The 22061-nt window shown below is 43.2% G+C and overlaps 1 protein-coding gene across 5 annotated transcripts in view; it reads left to right on the top strand.

Moving 5' to 3' along the window:
- Window positions 1–22061, top strand: part of zfyve26 (zinc finger, FYVE domain containing 26) — an 84715-nt gene that overhangs the window by 41828 nt on the left and 20826 nt on the right. For all 5 annotated transcript variants that reach the window (XM_088648905.1, XM_088648910.1, XM_088648908.1 and 2 more), the window contains 7 exons: window positions 2385–3136; window positions 6518–6714; window positions 7274–7378; window positions 7741–7863; window positions 8353–8529; window positions 11674–11923; window positions 12794–12892. In XM_088648905.1, the coding sequence (XP_088505031.1) occupies window positions 2385–3136; window positions 6518–6714; window positions 7274–7378; window positions 7741–7863; window positions 8353–8529; window positions 11674–11923; window positions 12794–12892 (1703 nt within the window). The remainder of the gene's footprint in view (window positions 1–2384; window positions 3137–6517; window positions 6715–7273; window positions 7379–7740; window positions 7864–8352; window positions 8530–11673; window positions 11924–12793; window positions 12893–22061) is intronic.

Here is a 22061-nt window from a genome sequence, read left to right on the forward strand (position 1 = left end):
TTTCATTGAGCAGCCTAGCTTTCTTAACTAGTAAGTACTGTACTTACTGGGTTTTGGAGGGGGGGAGGTGTCTTTCGCTGGAAATCTCGCCCCCTTCTACTTTGAAAATACCTGTGAAACCGGTTTAATTCGTCACAGCCAGCACTCCCGCAGAGATGGGGGTTGTACTTGCAGTGCATCGGTATAGATGGGAAAGCCAGAGCCGAGTCAAGTCTAGCCATGTGTGAATCTCACAGAGCTTCAGCAGCAGATGACAACTTGTGAGTTCGATTAAGAATGAATAAAAGCATTTCATTAATAACGCGTTTGCGATTGTCTGGGTGCTGACAAAGGAAAAAACAATTACTTTTTCACAATGAAGAACTGTGTGTGTGTCTCTCTCTCTGCTGGCGTTTGTAATCATTTTTATTTTTAAATACATTTTAGCAAAGTAATGTACCATAAAAGTATTGTGAGACATATTTGGGTTAACATATTCAGTGTTCAGTGTGTGGTAATTTGTTTGGTGCAAGTGAAGTTTTATTTAATCTCTGACCCAGGGAAAAGTGTGGTGTGGACGGCTGAGGAGAGAATGCAGGCTCGTGCTGTGTCCGTTATTCTTTTTGTCTGTTTGTCTTTTTGAGCCAGTTGTCCTTCACATGAATGCTTGAATCATTGTACCGAACCCAGGATTTTACAGTATTTTTTCTTTAAAATACCAATAACAGCAACATACAGTTTACATAATATGTTGATGTTCCAAAATTAATATCGTTTATGACCTTTATGACCTTCGTTATGCTCTTAGTTAATGTCTAAGCCGGAACACATCATTATATCTCATTTTGTATTTCTTTAAAAAAATAAAATAAAAATCGTTTGCCCAGCCTAACAGTATTGTTGTTATTGTTTTTATCCTGTAAAGTGCTTTGAGGAGCCACCTTTAAAGGCGCCATATACAATAAAGTTCATTATTATTACTATTGTTAATTTGCTGGACAGAGAGGTGAACATTATTAGGCAGAAGACAAAGATAGTGATTTACGTTGCATTGTGCATTGTGCTGCTGTAATACAGTTTTAAATAATTAAAAGTCTAAACAGTATCAGCTTTATTTATGGGTTTTAAATAAAGGCGATTTAAACGCGATTTAAATCAATATAAATGTTTATATTAGAAAGCATAGGTGATTCATTGTTATTAAAATGACTTAAATTCGATCATGTTGTGATATTTAGAAATATAAAAAAAAGTCATGGCTTCGGCTGGATTCAAACACGCAACGTGTGATGTAGGAGTCAGGAACCTAACCCACAGCGCCACCGGCAAGGTCATATGAGGAGTGTTGAAAAAGACATCGTACAGCGTGTACTATTCTTGTGTTGCGGTACATGAATATAATTATATCGTTATTAATTTCTCTAGATACGCGATTCCATATTATATTCCCTTTTAATCAAATTCTATAAGTATGCTTGTTGACTCCAGTATCACGTTAGTTAAAGACTTCGATGCTTAAAATGTTTAGGGAGAAATGGAATACTGGTGTGTATTTTTCTTTAAAGTTCTGAGACCAGCCATATACTGTATGTTTATGTTCCAAAATTAATATCGTTTATGGCCTTCACACGTGTTACAGTATGCTCCTATTCTTTTTATGCTCAGCTACTAAGATTTCCCTTCAGTGGTAAAATTCCATATAAATATTCAGTACTAAAACGGGCACAGTAAAGACATTTAAATCTTTCTACAACCGACCAACGGACCACGAGCGCCCCTGTCGGTCAACCAATCATGTACCGCGGTATTTTGCGCGAGGCCATAGCCAATAACCTCCGGTACGTGTCTGTACCGCGCACTTTGAATGGCTGCATCTGTATGTTCAAAATAGGGTCAATCTGTAAAAGACCAGATGTTCCAATGAATTGACCATGTATGAGGATGTGTAGGGAACCCATAACCTAAACTGGGTTTTAAAAACTGGAAAGTGAGTTTTAGGGAATGTTAGCAATTTTTAAATTGTAAAAATATGCTTTAGCAATCGCCCAACAGAAGCAAAGCTTCTTATTGATTTTGCCCCCCAAAAAAGGGTTGTCATTACTCTTGTGCTGTACTTTCATAAATCACAGCAGCCATAGTGTGAAAACAGCAGTAAATTCCAAAGATGCAAAATAACCGGCGTTGCCTCTTCCTCACCCAGTCCTGACCGTACTGAATTATCTTGTAAACTTTTCTAACATTCTACCCATTTCGTGATATTTTGTAAAAATGCAGTTTGCATAATGGTTATATAATGGTTATAGTATTATTATAATGGTTATAATAATACAGTATTTTAGATGGGTAAATGTCTTATAAGATACTAATTTTTCATTTTTTCCACCTGTATCCTGTATGCTGAGCAGGCTGTCCTCTTTGCTGTACCAGGAGGAGCTGAACATCAGCGTTCAGCAGGTGATAGTCCAGCACTGCTGTGAGAGTCTTCCACTCTGGGATACCCGCAGACAACGACAGGATCCAGCTCTCCTGGATGGCATCACAGCACTCCTGCAGCAATATGCTCAGCCGCATGTGTCCCACCTGGGCACAACATTACCCCTGCTACCGAAACCCAGTGAGGAGAGTGAAGAGCCCAGCTCTCCACCTTTGTCACCTGGTGGCAACTCTACACAGCTCTTTCTCACACCCTCTGCCTTGAGCTTTCTAAAGTCCTGCTCCGGCTTGCTAGCCGTCGTCGCCTGTCTGAGTACTTCTAAGGGGACCAGAGTCGCCAAGTCCGGGCTGTCCTCTTGGAGAGAGTTTCGTGGCAAGAGGGAAGCCCCACTGGACATGGAGCAGATTTCAAAGGAGTGCGAGCAGCTCCTGAGGGAATTCCCTGTTCTGCAGGGGTTCCTCCATGTCATCTGCGAGCCGGTGGTGGGTAATCAGTTGGAGGGCAGTGGGCTGGTAGCTGCGCTATGTGGCAAGTCCAGCACCAGCCTGGCATTCTCTGGCCTGCACTGTGGGTACACGCGCAATGTTGCCACTGATGCCTTCCAGCAGGCACTGTCCTCCAAGGACTTTGGCAGAGCTCTGTGTGTCTTGGAGCTGTATGGTCAGGAGCACAAGGGAGTTGGGCCATTGAAAGACATTGTACTGAGTTGTGCAGCAGTGGAAGGTGAGTCTTCAGTCAGTTTGATAGCTTACCCAGGAATCCCTAACCCAGGTCCTAGAGGGTCTGTGTTTCTCCAGGTTTTCAGTGACAGGTGCTGAGTGTGCAAATTCATCTCTGAAGTGGGGGGCAATGATGACCTTATTCACAGCTGATTGATGTTTTCATTGTCTAAAACTGTTGCATAGCTTTAAAGCCTGGCTTTACACATTAATAGGGATGATAAGGGTACTTTTATACAAAGAGACTTACAGAGACTAAGAGGTGATGCGTGGTTCAACTACTACTGCTGTAGTCGCTGACAGCAGGATCTCAATTTGATCTCTTTTCTCAAGGATGAAACAGAAATTTACTTAAACACGCCTCACAGAAATCTGGTAAATTTTCCAATATTCTGGAAGAAATACAGAAGTATGCTCTTTGTAAAGGTCTTATTATTATTTCTGTAAACAGTGATATTAAGTATCAAAATCAATTTAAAAGTTGTTAATGTTCCTAAATTCTCATAATACTGAATAAATGTGATTCTTTAGCATATTACAGAAAATCAGGGTTGCATGGTGGTGCCGTGGTTAGCATTGCTGCCTCACAGCACCGGAGCTCTGGGTTCAATTCCAGACCTGGTGTCCTATCTATGTGGAGTTTGTTCTCCCTGTGTTCGCATGGGTTTCTCCTGGATGTTCCGATTTCCTCTCACAATCCAAAAACATACCACTAGGATAATTGGTTTCAAGGAAAATTTGCCCTGGTGTGAGTGGTGTGCTACAGAGACGGCACCAGCACTAAGGGGCAAACTGGAACTAAAGAAACAAGAGCTGCAGGTCTACCAGAAGGTAAGGGTCCACTCTGAGCTATGAAATCCCAAGTACGAGCACTGGTTGTAAGTGACAGGTTGTATATTGGTGAAATAGTTTTTCAGCCCTGGGGCTTTTCATTGGCAGTTTGTGGTAGTATTAATGTACATGTAAGTTTCTATGAAGAAAATTTTTAGGACCCTTATACCACAGTATCTGTGGTTGTTGCTAAACAGCAATGGTTTATGTTTGCTTTGCTTCGAAGCATTATGAAAACAGGACCGCTATTGTTACTCAGGTATTGTTACTTCAGTAACTCGGCAGTGACCTGGTGTTGAATTCTGCTTTACAACATTGTTCTAGAGCAGCATGTCCTCGGCTCGCCAGCATCAGTCCCGAAAGATTTAAGTGACCCTTTTCAATTTCTTTGTGATTTTATCTCACTAGAATGACAGCAGGCGAAAACTCAGTATGGTGGTAAAATCTATTATTGAGTACCACCCTGCATGTTTGTTTCCGTCTGTGTGTCTGCCTTGCAAAATGGACTGGCATCCATGTACAGTGCCTTGCGAAAGTATTCGGCCCCCTTGAACTTTTCAACCTTTTGCCACATTTCAGGCTTCAAACATAAAGATATAAATTTTTTATTTTATGTGAAGAATCACCAACAAGTGGGACACAATTGTGAAGTGGAACAAAATCTATTGGATTTTTGAAACTTTTTTAACTAATAAAAAAATGAAAAGTGGGGCGTGCAAAATTATTCGGCCCCTTTACTTTCAGTGCAGCAAACTCACTCCAGAAGTTCAGCGAGGATCTCTGAATGATCCAATGTTGTCCTAAATGACTGATGGTGATAAATAGAATCCACCTGTGTGTAATCAAGTCTCTGTATAAATGCACCTGCTCTGTGATAGTCTCAAGGTTCTGTTGAAAGCGCAGAGAGCATCATGAAGACCGAGGAACACACCAGGCAGGTCCGTAATACTGTTGTGGAGAAGTTTAAAGCCGGATTTGGATACAAAAAGATTTCCCAAGCTTCAAACATCCCAAGGAGCACTGTGCAAGCGATCATCTTGAAATGGAAGGAGTATCAGACCACTGCAAATCTACCAAGACCTGGCCGTCCCTCTAAACTTTCAGCTCAGACAAGGAGAAGACTGATCAGAGATGCAGCCAAGAGGCCCATGATCACTCTGGATGAACTGCAGAGAACTACAGCTGAGGTGGGAGAGTCTGTCCATAGGACAACAATCAGTCTTACACTGCACAAATCTGGCCTTTATGGAAGAGTGGCAAGAAGAAAGCCATTTCTCAAAGATATCCATAAAAAGTCTCGTCTAAAGTTTGCCACAAGCCACCTGGGAGACACCCCAAACATGTGGAAGAAGGTACTCTGGTCAGATGAAACCAAAATCGAACTTTTTGGCCACAATGCAAAACGATATGTTTGGCGTAAAAGCAACACAGCTCATCACCCTCAACACACCATCCCCACTGTCAAACATGGTGGTGGCAGCATCATGGTTTGGGCCTGCTTTTCTTCAGCAGGGACAGGGAAGATGGTTAAAATTGAGGGGAAGATGGATGCAGCCAAATACAGGACCATTCTGGATGAAAACCTGTTGGAGTCTGCAAAAGACCTGAAACTGGGACGGAGATTTATCTTCCAACAAGACAATGATCCCAAACATACAGCAAAATCTACAAAGGAATGGTTCACAAATAAACGTATCCAGGTGTTTGAATGGCCAAGTCAAAGTCCAGACCTGAATCCAATCGAGAATCTGTGGAAAGAGCTGAAAACTGCTGTTCACAAACGCTCTCCATCCAACCTCACTGAGCTCGAGCTGTTTTGCAAGGAAGAATGGGCAAGAATTTCAGTCTCTCGATGTGCAAAACTGATAGAGACATACCCCAAGCGACTTGCAGCTGTAATCGCAGCAAAAGGTGGCTCTACAAAGTATTAACGCAAGGGGGCCGAATAATTTTGCACGCCCCACTTTTCATTTTTTTATTAGTTAAAAAAGTTTCAAAAATCCAATAGATTTCGTTCCACTTCACAATTGTGTCCCACTTGTTGGTGATTCTTCACATAAAATAAAAAATTTATATCTTTATGTTTGAAGCCTGAAATGTGGCAAAAGGTTGAAAAGTTCAAGGGGGCCGAATACTTTCGCAAGGCACTGTATACTGCCTTGCATCTGTTTGCTTGCTGTGATAGGTTCCAGCTCTCCTGTGACTCTGAATTGGATGAAGCGGTTAGAAAATGGATGGATGTATTAAAGAAAATTTACCTGCTACTTTTATTATTTTGCTGTGGAATTCAACCTACTGTAGCTATTTAATTGTTAAAAAATGTTCAAAGTATCGACTGTAAAAGGTGGATCTGAGTATGAGTATAGACCCTGGTAATGAGCTTGCAATCAGATGTTTGTACTTGAATAATGAATCATGAGTCTTAATCAGGGTTTTGATCACTGGCTCTGCCCATTGTTGTTGGGCAGCTGCCTTTGCTATTGGCTACATATACACCAAAATCTAAATATTAACACTTCATACCCGGTATAAACAGTTTCACTGTCCTCTGCAGAGCCTGACGGAATAAAGCATGTGTTCCGAGTAAAGCACCCTGATCTGAGAGCCAGGCTGACCCTCGAGTGCTTAAAGAAGTGGCCTCTGGAAGCCAGTTTGGAAGTGCTCCTGTACTGCCTTAGTGCCACAGAGACGGCACCAGAGCTAAGGGGCAAACTAGAACTAAAGAAACAAGAGCTACAGGTCTACCAGAAGGTAAGGGTCCACTCTGAGCGGTGAGAACCCAAGTACGAGCACTGGTGGTAAGTGACAGGTTGTATATTGGTGAAATAGTTTTTCAGTCCTGGGGCTTTTTGTTGGCAGTTTGTGGTGGCATTAATGTACATGTAAGTTTCTATGAAGACAATTTTTAGGATACCACAGTATCTGTGGTTGTTGCTAAACAGCAATGGTTTATGTTTGCTTTGCTTCAAAACATTATGAAAACAGGACCGCTACTGTTACTCAGGTATTGTTACTTCAGTAACTGGGCAGTGACCTGGTGTGGCATTCTGCTTTACAACATCGTTCTAGAGCAGCATGTCCTCGGCTCACCAGCATCAGTCCCGAAAGATTTAAGTGACCCTTTTCAATTTCTTTGTGATTTTATCTCACTAGAATAACGGCAGGCGAAAACTCAGTATGGTGGTAAAATCTATTATTGAGTACCAGCCTGTATGGCCGCTTTGGTATGATTAACATTGAAGTTGTTAAAGTTGCTCAGTTCTCAGTAAAAAACGACATGTTCTGCCTTTTCTTTTTCTTTCTTTCCCAGATCCTCAGTCTGAGTGACACCCTGCCCTGGACTGAATGGCAGGACCTGCAGAGGGATTCCACCAGGATGCCTGAGATGGTGATGTTCGTGGTCCTGAGGGCCAATGTAAGCCTGGTCTTTAGTCTGCCCTACCCACAAAGCCCTGGCTAATAGAACTTTCTTCTCAAGCTCTGTTCAATCCATCCTTTTCCCTGACTGATTCCCAAAAGCTTTCAAAAAGAATTGATAAAACATACTACATCCACCCTTTCAATGGTATATGAGACCCTTACAATATTTAAAGTATTTTGGATCCTTTGGGTTAAAAAGCACTGTACTATACATAAGTAGTTATTATTAAAAGACAAGATATAGATAAAGAGTATTGTAACCTAGAAATGCAGAAGTGAAATAGCAGGTTCTCAGGTGCAGGTTCTCAAAGGCACTTGCAGGCTGTGCTTCAGTGATGAGTTGTGTGTTCCCTACAGGAGTTTGAGCTCTGTGAGAAGTGGGTTGAGCTGCACCCCATTTCTCCAGAGCTTCTCCTCAGATTGCAGACAGACCACCTGCTTCACCTGCTCGACAGAGGCCTCACCGAAGAAGCTTTTGAGGTACTGCTTTTTAGGCAGTGAGCCTGGAAATTGCACCCTTGATGCCATCATAGTCTGGTGAAATAAGGACCATTTATATAAACTTGTTGTTTATAAATTGCAGACTCTGAGAAATCCAGTGTCTGTTTTAGAGATTAAGTTATTTTTATTCCAGGGCTTTCAGGAACTCTGTAGAAATGTAACCTTGTTAAACATTTTTGTCTGCAGAATCTTTAGGCTCCCTAATTTAAACAGACTACCGTTAATATCAGATATCGCTTTAAGACAGCTCTTTATGTTTTGTAATAAATGGGATGAAAAAATACTTAACACTTCACCTATAAAGTACTGAATGCACAGTGACCTTTTGAGGGAACTGATAGTCACCAAGATAACAAGAGTTGTATTGGCCACCTCTCTTTTATTGACTGTAATTCTGTAAACTATTTTTCTGTCAATGAAATATTGAAGATTTTAACAGAAGTTTTCCATTTTTGTTTGTTTTCGGAGCTGCTGGAGAGCTTGTCCAGCCCTGCACTGCGTCTGCAGGTCAGTGAGCGTGCCCTGGACCAGCGGCCTGGCCTGGCCGTTTGCCACTTCCTGGCTGACTACCTCACATCGCAGTTCCAGAGCAGTATGACCTTAGCTCGCCAGTGTGAGATCCAAGCCATGCGCATTGGTTCCAAGGTGAGAACACGAGCAGGAAATGGTGGGAAGCATAGGGATATTTCAGCACTTTCCTGCAGTGTAGTTGTTGGAAGACCTCGGTTATTGGGTTCCTGTATGCAGGAGCTGTACCTCCATAGACCTCTCGCACTGAAATCTCTACTGTACACTAAATAGCCTCCAAAAGTATTAAACCTTTAATGAGCTAGAGCTGAAAGCTAATTAGGCAAAGAAAATACAGTTTGAATCTTTCACAATTTATTAATTCAAATGTCTGCAAAGGAGTTCTTAATATAACATTCATATAAATGTAAAGAATATTTACATATATTTCTAAATATAAAACATTAATATTTATTCATACTCTCTAAATGCATATAAGAGCATAAGAAACTTTTATCCAAAATGTGGTCAAAAAAGTGATTTGGGAGCTCACACCAAAGGGCAACTGTTGGGAGTCTGTGGAACTGTGGCATATTAGGATTAAGTGCCTCCTCTTTATTCCAAGGTCTCTTAGAGTTCCGACATGGGAAGACATGAATTTACCAAACAGCATGTTATTCACTTCGAAGTTGAGTGAGATCATATGTGGATGGATGAAGGAAACTAAGTTTATGGACAGTATCTTCAGAAGTACTATATGATTATCAGAGAAAAATAAAACTTTTGATGAAAAGAGTTTCGGCCCTCTGAAAATCAAATGATTTTGTGCTGCTTTAGGTTCCTATGATCCTGGGTCTTCACTAGAACTGAAGGACAGACTCTGAATTTTACCTAGATATTGTAGCATAAAAACGGTTTATGCTGTCGAGAAGCTCAAGCTTAGTCACAAGTGGCCTTTACAGCAAAATAACAATACAAAGTCTACAGCAAATATACAGTGCCTTGCGAAAGTATTCGGCCCCCTTGAACTTTTCAACCTTTTGCCACATTTCAGGCTTCAAACATAAAGATATAATTTTTTTATTTTATGTGAAGAATCACCAACAAGTGGGACACAATTGTGAAGTGGAACGAAATCTATTGGATTTTTGAAACTTTTTTAACTAATAAAAAAATGAAAAGTGGGGCGTGCAAAATTATTCGGCCCCCTTGCGTTAATACTTTGTAGAGCCACCTTTTGCTGCGATTACAGCTGCAAGTCGCTTGGGGTATGTCTCTATCAGTTTTGCACATCGAGAGACTGAAATTCTTGCCCATTCTTCCTTGCAAAACAGCTCGAGCTCAGTGAGGTTGGATGGAGAGCGTTTGTGAACAGCAGTTTTCAGCTCTTTCCACAGATTCTCGATTGGATTCAGGTCTGGACTTTGACTTGGCCATTCAAACACCTGGATACGTTTATTTGTGAACCATTCCTTTGTAGATTTTGCTGTATGTTTGGGATCATTGTCTTGTTGGAAGATAAATCTCCGTCCCAGTTTCAGGTCTTTTGCAGACTCCAACAGGTTTTCATCCAGAATGGTCCTGTATTTGGCTGCATCCATCTTCCCCTCAATTTTAACCATCTTCCCTGTCCCTGCTGAAGAAAAGCAGGCCCAAACCATGATGCTGCCACCACCATGTTTGACAGTGGGGATGGTGTGTTGAGGGTGATGAGCTGTGTTGCTTTTACGCCAAACATATCGTTTTGCATTGTGGCCAAAAAGTTCGATTTTGGTTTCATCTGACCAGAGTACCTTCTTCCACATGTTTGGGGTGTCTCCCAGGTGGCTTGTGGCAAACTTTAGACGAGACTTTTTATGGATATCTTTGAGAAATGGCTTTCTTCTTGCCACTCTTCCATAAAGGCCAGATTTGTGCAGTGTAAGACTGATTGTTGTCCTATGGACAGACTCTCCCACCTCAGCTGTAGTTCTCTGCAGTTCATCCAGAGTGATCATGGGCCTCTTGGCTGCATCTCTGATCAGTCTTCTCCTTGTCTGAGCTGAAAGTTTAGAGGGACGGCCAGGTCTTGGTAGATTTGCAGTGGTCTGATACTCCTTCCATTTCAAGATGATCGCTTGCACAGTGCTCCTTGGGATGTTTGAAGCTTGGGAAATCTTTTTGTATCCAAATCCGGCTTTAAACTTCTCCACAACAGTATTACAGACCTGCCTGGTGTGTTCCTTGGTCTTCATGATGCTCTCTGCGCTTTCAACAGAACCTTGAGACTATCACAGAGCAGGTGCATTTATACAGAGACTTGATTACACACAGGTGGATTCTATTTATCACCATCAGTCATTTAGGACAACATTGGATCATTCAGAGATCCTCGCTGAACTTCTGGAGTGAGTTTGCTGCACTGAAAGTAAAGGGGCCGAATAATTTTGCACGCCCCACTTTTCATTTTTTTATTAGTTAAAAAAGTTTCAAAAATCCAATAGATTTCGTTCCACTTCACAATTGTGTCCCACTTGTTGGTGATTCTTCACATAAAATAAAAAATTTATATCTTTATGTTTGAAGCCTGAAATGTGGCAAAAGGTTGAAAAGTTCAAGGGGGCCGAATACTTTCGCAAGGCACTGTAATAGAAAAAGCCAAGAACACATCAAAGTCAGTATTCTTATTTGGTCATCACAGTCTCTAGCAGAATATTTATAGTATGAGCTGAGGAAAGAAAATTATAATCAGCTCACAAATAATGAGCTGGAGAGGTTCTGAATACAGGATTGGTCAACTATCCCTCATGAGAAGAGCCAATTCAAAGACTACCCTGTGTCTGTTTCTGAGTTTCAGTACTGCCTGTATTTAGCTGTAATTTAATCGGTTGCACCCATTAAAAACACAATTGTGTTTCAGAAAACACATTGTATAATATATTGTCATTCCCACATCTGTTCACCAGAAATTCATCACCTTGTTGTTAATAGATACTTAAACAGAAATAAGGATGGAAATGCTAGATTATTGCATAAATGTATGCATATGCTGAATTTTATGGATCACTGTGCTTTAAGTGGGGGTATTTTTGAAACTAAGGATTAAGTGCCTGAACAGGTAAACAAAAGTCTGAGCAAGCACAATATTAATTAGTAGTGTCAGTGATTACCAGCTGAGGAACACATGAGCTGAGCTGGACATGGAGAACTCCTGATCTATAGGACTCTAGTTGCAGTCCTGACCAGACCCAGCTTTGAGGACTGTCTGGAACTGCGCTTGAATTGGTTTCCTTTGTGCCACAGCTCTTGCTGTTACTGCCCGAGGTGGCTCGGCAGGATTACTTTCACCTGCTATGCAGCCCTCTGCTGATGCTGGAGCAGCTGCTCATGAACATGAAGGTGGACTGGGCTGCCCTGGCCGTTCGCACTCTGCAGCAGCTTCTGGTCGGCCAGGAGGCTGGCTTCACTGGAGAGGACATTGACAGCCTGCTGTCCAACTATGCCCACAAAGCTTTGGAATTTCCCTTCTCACTGCGGGAGAGAACCAGATCAGGTCAGCAGGCAGTCAATCAAACTGCTTTTACACACATCTAATATTTTTTAGTTTCCTGCTTGATTTTTATAAATCTTGCTTCTAGGTTTTTTAATTTTTAATTTTATTTTTTAATTTTATAGTACGCTATTTTTAGGCTATAAAAAAGTGCTCTCCTTAAAGATATTAAAGACTGTTCCATCATAAGAATTCAGAAATTATTACTGACGTCTAATGTCTTCTCATACCGTGCAACCTAAGATACTGTGTTTTTTTCCCCACAATTAGAACAGCACCTAATGCCATGTTGTCATGGTGTCATGCAAGCTGGCTTACATGCCAGGGCTTCAAAAACATACCACTGCTTGTCTTACAGAGACATCTGAGTCACAGGTTTTCTTTCTGGTGAGGTAGTTGAAAGTCCTCTTACAAGGACAAGATGTGGGATCACACAGAGATTACTTTATCATCAACCCTCAACAAAATAAATGAATGTGGTTGCCTCTGCTGTTTAAGCTTACATGGTTTTACTTTTGCACCTTATGTTAGGATGTGTTCCAGTCTTTTAATGATACACTAACAGTCAGCTCAGTTTTAACTTGGTTGCTTTGACCTGTAAGTGTGGGGAGAACTGAGAATTAGTCACATCTTCTTTTCATCTTGTGATTAGTATTGCTATCAGTATCTAAAATCCAGTATCCAGTGGTCTGTAGATTGGAACAAAGTGTAATCTCAATTGCTTTAGAGGCAAAATCTCTAAATCTAATCTAATCTCTACCTTTTTTAATCTCTGTGATTTAGCAAAAGCATTGGTTGTTGGTATTGTTTTATAATGGTGTGCACCATGGTGTCAGATGAGTGTTAAGTATTTGTACTCCCCACTGTCTCTAGACTCTGTGATCAGTCTGCAGGACCTCCTGAATCAGAATCCTGGCCAAGACAGCTTTTCTTCAGCACCTGCAGGAGAGTCAGTGTCCCCTCCTATTCCAGGTGCGAGCCTGTACACTTGTTTATCGTGTTTGACAACAGTTTGTACCCCATGTTCTTTGCTCCTGGGTGGGGGATAAGTGTCATCTTGGATTCATTCTTACTTTAAATTGTAGGTTTAACTTTAATAACTTGATTTATTTAGATTTTTGTCAATCTATACTTTTTCAGATCTAGACTATTTGTTTTATTTTTAATCGATTATTTCGCATTCAATCAAACAATTGCACGACTTATGAAAGTGAGGATTCAGAATTAAAGCCTAAGGTTATTGCAGTTCTTCTGAGGTACTGCATTTTCACACTGCCCTTTTAGAACTCACAGAAGCACACCATGATTTTCCACAAATGATGGCTGACATATCCTGCCTTTATACCTCTACTACATAGCCCTCCAATACCCAGTATAGAGTAGTGTAGGAGTTTTGTGAATTTACTGGGACAATTTATTAATTGTAGCAGTAACCACGAGGTGAATCTTATATGGCTATTAGAAAATCAATTGATCTGCGACACGCACACATGGATTCAATACACAAGATACATTTATTAATACATAAATTGTGCATATAAAACATATAACAGTCTGTCTGGATGCAGATGGCAGATCGTACTGTGAGGGTTATCAAAATGCAAGGTATATAATCATGAAGACATACAAACAAAGAATATAGTAGTTCAGGTGGGTAGCTGCGTCAGCATGCGTAGGCTGCAAAGGAACAATTAATAGGTTTATTCCATGCTGAAAAAAAGAAGAAAGAAAACACAACGTTTCGGCCGTGGAGCCTTCTTCAGGCATCAACCAGGACACCTGAAGAAGGCTCCACGGACGAAACGTTGTTTTCTTTCTTCTTTTTTTCAGCATGGAATAAACCTATTACTTGTTCCTTTGCAACAAAGAATATACAGTGGTGTGAAAAAGTGTTTGCCCCCTTCATGATTTCTTATTTTTTTGCATGCTTGTCACACTGAAATGTTTCAGATCATCAAACAAATTGAAATATTAGACAAAGATAACACAAGTAAACACAAAATGCAGTTTTTAAATGAAGGTTTTTATTATTAAGGGAAAAAAAAAATCCAAACCTACATGGCCCTGTGTGAAAAAGTGATTGCCCCCTAAACCTAAAACTGGTTGGGCTACCCTTACCAGCAACAACTGCAATCAAGCGTTTGCGGTAACTGGCAATGAGTCTTTTACAGCGCTGTGGAGGAATTTTGGCCCACTCATCTTTGCAGAATTGTTGTAATTCAGCCACATTGGAGGGTTTTCGAGCCTTAACCGCTTTTTTAAGGTCATGCCACAACATCTTGTTGTAACAGAAAGAATAAAGTTCTGGATCCCGAGATGAAGTAAAACAGATGAGTTTATTGCATGCAAGGAACAATAAAGCCGAAGTCTTGTTTCCCGCAAGAAACAACAAAACCGAAGTATTGTTCCCCGTACCGGTACAAACTTTTGGGTTATATAGTATCTTCTTCTCCGTTTCTGACATCACTCGGTCTGATGGTAAAGAGGGGGGTTCATGGTATTTGGCCAGTTTAAGAGGTCCTGGCCAAATGGTCAGTTTAAGATTACACCCAGGGGGGTTCCTAGCTTGCATCTGGAATCCTTATCAGTTAACCCCCTTTCCTGCCATAAACCCCAGCTTGTGATTTAGAAGTCTAAACCTCATACAGGTTTCTAGGTGAACAGGTATGTATTGCCATGACATTGTACGTTCCACGGTTATAGCAAGATGTGATACATGTTTTTGTGCACGTGATGGTTACAATTACACATATAAGCAATACTATTCCTACAAATAAACACTGTAAAAAGGTTCCACCCCAGGCCCCAAACACAGACTTTACCCAAGACCCAATTCCCCAATTTTCAGTATAATAGTCCTGATATTTCTGTCCCTCATTGTAAATGTGTTGGGCCAGATCTGAGATGTGCTCAGAATTATCAGGAATATATGTGCAGCATTCAGTGCCAATTACTGCACAAGTTCCTCCTTGGGCCGCCAATACATAATCTTAAACTAGTCGGTTCTGCATGGCCACTGTTCTGAGGGCTACCATCTCATCATTAACAGCCTTCAGACTAGATGAGGTAGAATTTGCTAATTCCTCTAAAGTCGAGTCCATTTGAATTAACTCTCGACTCAGAAACTTCATGCTGGCTTGTGGAAATATTATACCTAAATAATATTCCCAATCAGCCAATTTTCTTTGTGGTCTGTGGTTAGGTCCGAAGGGGCTGTGGGTTTGAACACGGATATGAGGAACCACATATCCTAAATAACATGAGCCAGACCACTGGGCTGGCAACCATGGGTAGGCTCGTTTTCCACAAATGAAGTATGTTCCGTTTGGCGCTCCCCATGCCTCTGAAAATAAGAAGCTTATACCGAATTGTGGGGTGTGCCAATCCCATCCTGGAATTTGGAAGGTAGAGGTGGATATATCTGCAGCGATGGTAAGGTTGCAACGACTCCATCCAACCAAGTGCAGACCATTAGTGTGCTGAAAACATATGTTTCCCTCACGTTCCTTATTTAGGTCAGGTATGGTGGTGTATGGCTTCTGTTATATTTAGGAGTGTAAGAGCCTGTGAAACTCTTGGGCTCTAAGCCTCGCTCCTGTAGATATTGTAATGTTGTGCAGGTTAAAGTCGTGTTATGGCAACCCCCATAGTTTGTCATATTAAAATCCTATATTATCTCTCCAAATGATCATGCCTATGACTTCCTCGAGACACCAAGGAATGGTCCCTATAGGAAGTCCTCCCTGTACATATTTGGGTAATGCGGCACACACCCAGCAGGCACTTTGGTTGGTTTTCTTGGCTGTCAGATAGGAGAGGCCTAAAAAGGAATTAATTCCATGTTCTCCTTTGTGGGAGTGATGTTCATTAATCCCTGTGGAACATAGTCCTACAGCAACCATTAACGTTATTAACAGAAATGATTTCATTCTGAGTCTGCAACTGGGGATGAGGCTCGTCGGCAGTGTGACGCGTGGATTCAGCAATCTTTTCCTTCCACTCGAACTGCAGACTCGGTTGTCAACAGGATCTGGTAGGGTCCGTCCCACCTGGGCTGGAGAACCTGTGAGGGAAATTTCCTGATCCACACCCACTCTCCTGGGATGAGGTTGTGTCCTCCTTCAGGTGGTGGTCCCCACGCCTCCAGGACCTGCTCGCGGGCTCCTTGGGTGGCCTCTGTCAGCAACTTGCAATACTGTAACAGAGAATCAGTTAGTATACTCAAGTCTACTCTGTCATGTCCTGGAGAGTCACTCAGTCTCATGGGACACCCCGTGATCACCTCAAACGGGCTCAGCCCCACAATTCGATTTGTCCCAGCACGGATGCTGCACAGTACGGCGGGCAATGCATCCACCCAGGGGATCCCTCCCAGGTGGTACTTTGTCAATTTAGCTTTCAAAGTTCGGTTCACCCGTTCCACCATGCCGGAGGACTGCAGGTGATGAGGGCAATGCAGGTCCCATTTGATCCCCAGTAGGTCTGCCACCACCTGACACACTTTTCCAGTAAAATGTGTGCCCTGGTCTGAGTCTATGCGACACGGGAGTCCCCATCGGGGAATTACTTCCGTCACAAGATATTTGGCAGTTGTCTGTGCAGTCTCTCGTTTGACAGGGACAGCCTCCACCCATCTAGAAAACTGGTCCACCATCACTAGGAGGCCTGTTTTCCCTTTACAGGGTGGCAGTGAACAATAGTCTATTTGCCAGTGTCTAAAGGGCCCCTCGGGTGCAGAACGTCGAAGATTAGGAGCCCGAACCGGCGGTGCTCCAGAGGCTTTTTGGCACTCTCCACAGCGTTGTACCACATCAGCTGCAAAGGATGTGAAACCTATGCCCACCCAGCTCTGAGCAAAGCGTCGAGTCATTTGGCTTACTCCTGGGTGCCCTGTGGAGTGTATTTGCTGTGCCAGGTAGGGCATTAGTTGCTTGGGGCAGGCGGGTCTGCCTGTTCGCTGGCACCTCCAGGTCCCATCCTTCTGCAGCCCCACATTGCGTTCCATCCAGGTCCATTTCTGAGTCCTTGGGGCCTGGGCCTGGAGGTTTTTCTATAGACCACTCCTCCCATTGCCCCAGGACAGCTTGACATGCTGTCCAGTCTGCCAGCTTATTGCCCCTGGCTTCGGGAGTGTCCTCTCTGCTGTGGCCCTTACATTTGACCACAGCTACCTGATTTGGGAGTTGGAGAGCCGCAAGCAGCTCAGACACCAGATCCGCGTTCTTGCCAGCAGAGGTTAAAAAATCCCTATTACTCCATAACCTTCCAAAGTCATGGCATACTCCAAATGCGTATCTTGAGTCTGTGTATATTGTGGTGGTCTTGCCTTTTGCTAATTTACAGGCTTCCACCAAAGCTTTCAGTTCAGCTCGCTGTGCTGACGTGGGTACCTCAAATCTTCCCCCACATTGGATATCATGTTCTGTAGTCACAGCCCAACCCGCTTTCCTCTCCCCACTAGAATTTATGAATGAAGTTCCATCAGTGAAGAGGATGAGGTCTTCATTCCTTAGTGGTTGCTCGGCTATTTTGATGCCCTCATCTTCTCCCATTGCCCAAACATCACAGCTGTGTTCTAACATATAGGCTTCTGATGGGTCAGGTAACAATGTGGCTGGATTTAGAGCTCCTTCACGTTCAATGGTAATATTTGGAGCCTCTAACAAGACCTGCCACTTGCTCCATCGTATCGCATTAACCTGACTGACCCGATTCAGGGACATGAGGGTGTGTACCGCATGTGGGCATCGAACAATCAGTTGTTGATCTAGCACTGTTATTGACTGCCTGTACTGCTAGACAGACGGCCTGAACGGCTCGTAGACATGGTCCCCAGCCCCTGGCTACCTCGTCCAAGGATCCAGAGTAATACCCTACCGGGCGGTACCTACCCCCATGTTCCTGTGTTAGTACAGCTGTCCAAAATCCATTTTTTTCACCTAAGCAGAGGTAGAATGGTTGATCCGTCTGAGGAAACCCCAATGCAGGAGCCTGTAACAGAGCTTGTTTTAAATCATTAAAAGCGTGTTCAACTTCAGGACTCCAAGCAATAGGATCAAGGGACCTCCCTCCCCCCTTAAATAGGTCTGTAAGTGGTTTGGCCCTTTCAGAAAAAACATCAACCCAATTTCTATTGAAATTGCACAGACCCAGAAATGATCGGAGCTCTCTCACCGTATTGGGACAAGGGTGTGTTCGGATTGCCTGGGACCGATCTTCTGTCAATTCCCTTTTTCCCTGACTAATCTTCTGTCCCAAGTAAATTACGGTGTCTAGGCATAACTGTGCTTTGCTATAACTAGCCTTGTGTCCTTTTTTAACCAAATGGTCGAGAATAATTTGGAGGTCCTTCTTGTGGGTTTCCTCGTCAGGAGACACAATTAAAATATCATCCACATATTGGATAACGACGGAAGACACTGGAGGCAACTCCCGGATATGCCTCCGAAGTGCCATGTGATACACGGTGGGGCTGTTATGAAACCCCTGTGGTAACCTGGTCCAAGTATATTGTTCTCCATCTACAACAAAAGCGAACCAATCTTGTACCTCTGGGTGTAGAGGAACAGACCAGAACCCATTAGCCATGTCAATTACTGAAAACACCTGGTGCTCAGGGGTCAGCAGTTGCAAAATAGCAGAGGGATCTGCTACCAAGGGGGTGAGACGGTTGATGTGTTGATTAGCTTTTGAGTAATCAACTGTGAATCGCCATGCTCTGCTGGCTTTCTTTACGGGCCATATTGGACTGTTGCTTGTACTATGTGTTTTTCGTACAATGCCTTGAGCCAATAGTTTTTGTATTACTGGTCGAACCCCTTCCTCCGCTTCTTTGTTGATTTTATATGGCTTTGTGTATGGCGGGGATTTCCCAGTAAATGTGGCGGGTTCCATATCCAGAAGCCCGCATTCGTCCTTATCCATAGTCCAAATTGAATGCCCTTTTAGTTCGTCTTTTTGGAGGGACCAGATGTTTACCTCCACCCTCTCCTCATGTACGGTTAATGTAACCCCTTGTAGGTATTTCAGAGCATCCCATCCCAACAGATCTGGGGTAGGTCCTACCCACATGACAGCATTAAATGTTACCTCCCCATCTCCTAGTCTAATCTTGAGTTTTTGAGTTTCTCTGAGTGTTATTTGATTTCCCCCTACACCAGTGGCCTCCAGCTCCCTCCCTGTGAATATGACACCACACCGTTTGGCTGACTGTTCAGATAAACAAGATAATTGAGCCCCAGTGTCCCATAAAAGTGACATTTGAATCCCATTAATCGTGCATTGTAATTTGAGTTCTTTTTCACCCAGCTCCTGAGATAGGCATAGGGAGGCCACTAGGGGGAGTCCTAGTTTAAAAGATCCCTGATAGCGCGTTTGTCTGCTTCGCTCAAATCCTGTAATTGTGAAAACAGGTTTTTTTGCCCCTCTCGATTCGAGGGATTGAATGGGGGATCGCAATATTTTCCAATCCTGCCTTCACTGGCTAATCGCTTTTTGCAATTCTTTTGCCAATGTCCAAAATTTTTACAATAATGGCACCGATTTGTAATAATTTCGCCTTTTGGACTTAGTCAGGTGTCAGGGCCAGCTCCACCCTTCAGTATGGGGGGTGTCCACCCTGTTTGTATTGCCCGCACCTTAGCATACATATTTCTTTCGATTTGTCGTGCCATTTTAACTATTTCCTCAAACTGTTTGTTCATATCTTGCCCTGTTTCGGGCTCTTTTAACTGAAGGGCTTTGGCTATATCAGGCTTAAGACCGCTCAAATAAATTTGTTTAATCACAGCAGAGGCGTCGCTATTCACATCATCTTCGTCACTTAGTCCTGAGCATTCCAGCCAGAGTGTGACAAAGCGGTTAGTGAAGTCAGCCACATCCTCGCTTTCTTTTTGCTGACACGCAGATATCTTTTTCGAATCTGTCTTTGGTGGATAATTTTGTTTAAGCCATCGCCAAACCCATTCCCATCACCCTCCCCTGCCGTTATCCTCACACAATTGTTTAAGTTCTCCGACACGCTTTTCCCCTGTCCTTCTGAGGATCATAGCGGCAGTCAGGGGGGAGATACCATAAGTATCTTTTAATTCCTGAAGTGCACTTCGCTGCATCCCTTATTTTGGGTGCGGTACTTCTCTAGCCCACCGGTCAATATCCTCCGGTTTTGGATTTGACCGTATTGGGGGTTCAGGGAAGGTAGGTGCGAGAACGGACCCCCTCGGCGTGGTGCAAGACGGAGTTAGAGTAGCGCTGTCATCAAGGGCGCCAGCCCCTGCTACATCAAGTCCTTTCCCAGTTCGAGTGAGAGTACAGATCTGCAGGCGCCCTCCCTCTTATAGGGGAGACCCTGATCCGTCTTTATCACACTCATACCAAGTGTTATCCCAATCAGACCCCCCATCTCCATATGGCCACTGTGGGAATTGATCCCAATTATTTTCGTTTCCTGCCTGTTTGTTCCCCTGTGGGAGAACAGGGTATAACTTAGTCGCCGGCTGTAACACATTGACCAGTGCAGCATGACCAGGAACTAATTCCTTCTTTAGTTTCTGATTCTCCTGTACTGCCTCTTTTAGCTTTTTTTCTAGTTCCTCTTTTGCCACGAATAAATTATCTTTCCTCTCATTTAACGCTTTTATTTTTTCTGTGAACTCCTTCTCTTTTTTATCCCATTCTGATTTCTCCTTCATGCTAATCTGCCACCTCAGGTGTCGGCCGATCACCAGGGCTGCAGCTAAATCTTTGTTTTTGTTCCAATGTTCATATGCTTTTTTACAGGCATCTTCGCCCCAAACTCCTTCTAACAGACTCAGCTTCTTCCTATATTTTTCTTCCCTTTCAGTTAACTTACACTTTTCCGATATGTAATCAGATTCTTCCACCACTTTCTCAAACACCCAATTAGCACACGTTTGGTTTCTTTAAGATTTACTTTTGTCGCGTGTGAGGTAACAGCTCATTCAGTAGGGGGATGCTTTCACTTGGAAAAACCTGTGCATTTCTGCACTCATTCAGCTAAGGGCGTCTGTTACCTCCAGATCTAAATGCCTCTCAGAGACTTTAGAGAGGACTTACACCGCACTGTTCACAGGTAAGGAACGAGACCTCGAAAAACCCCTTTCTTGATCAGTAATTCACCATCCCCAGAACGCCAGCATTGCTGCTTTTGCCCCGGGGTGGACTTACACACTGAGCTCAATCAGGGCGATTCTCGGGTCTCAACGTCCTTTAAATCCTGCTACTTAATGCTTTGCTCTTTTATTATGAGGTGTGTTTATGTTAGTGTCGTGCATGTGTATATGTATTCACCAACAAGGAAAACACCAAAAACATACATATATATATATCTTCTACTTCTGTTTCCTTTAAAACAAAAAACCACGCCACGCCAATCCGTGCACGATCAAGGCGTAGCTAATCTCAGGACCCCGGGCGCAATTAAGGCCCACACCAATCCTGGATTATACGTGCATTTAATGCACCACTCAGCTCCAGAACCCCGGGTGCAATTAAGGCCCACACCGATCCTGAGCCTCAGAACTCCGGGCGCAATTAAGGCCCACACCAGTCCTGAATTACGTGCATTTAATGCACCACTCGGCTCCAGAACCCCGGGCACAATTAAGGCCCACACCGATCCCGAGCCTCAGAACTCCAGGCGCAATTAAGGCCCACACCAGTCCTGAACTTCAGAACTCCGGGCGCAATTAAGGCCCACACCGGTCCTGAACTTCAGAACTCCGGGCGCAATTAAGGCCCACACCAGTCCTGAACTTCGCGGTAAAGGTCCAAAACCCGTTCAAAAACTCCACGCGCAATTAAGGCATACACCAGCTTCGAACGCCTGTACACAATACCGCGGACCGCCTGCCAGACCAAATTCTGGGCTTACAGCAAACCACCCATTACATACACCGGTGTCTTCCCCGGGCCAGAGGAATTCAAGAACTCACGTTTACTCTGTCATCTCAGGCGATTCTCGCAGGGAGCAGAGACTTCCCAATCGGTCAGAGAGAGTCGGGACTTTTAAATAAAAGAGGAGTCCTTACTTCTTAGTAATGTGCACGCTGACCGTCTCTCCTGCCGATGGGAAGTTCTGCACCTTCTGGAGCACCCTGCCGACTACGCCAAATTTGTTGTA

Source organism: Lepisosteus platostomus, chromosome 10, assembly GCF_059453375.1.
Source record: "Lepisosteus platostomus isolate fLepPlt1 chromosome 10, fLepPlt1.hap1, whole genome shotgun sequence".
NCBI lineage: Eukaryota > Metazoa > Chordata > Actinopteri > Semionotiformes > Lepisosteidae > Lepisosteus > Lepisosteus platostomus.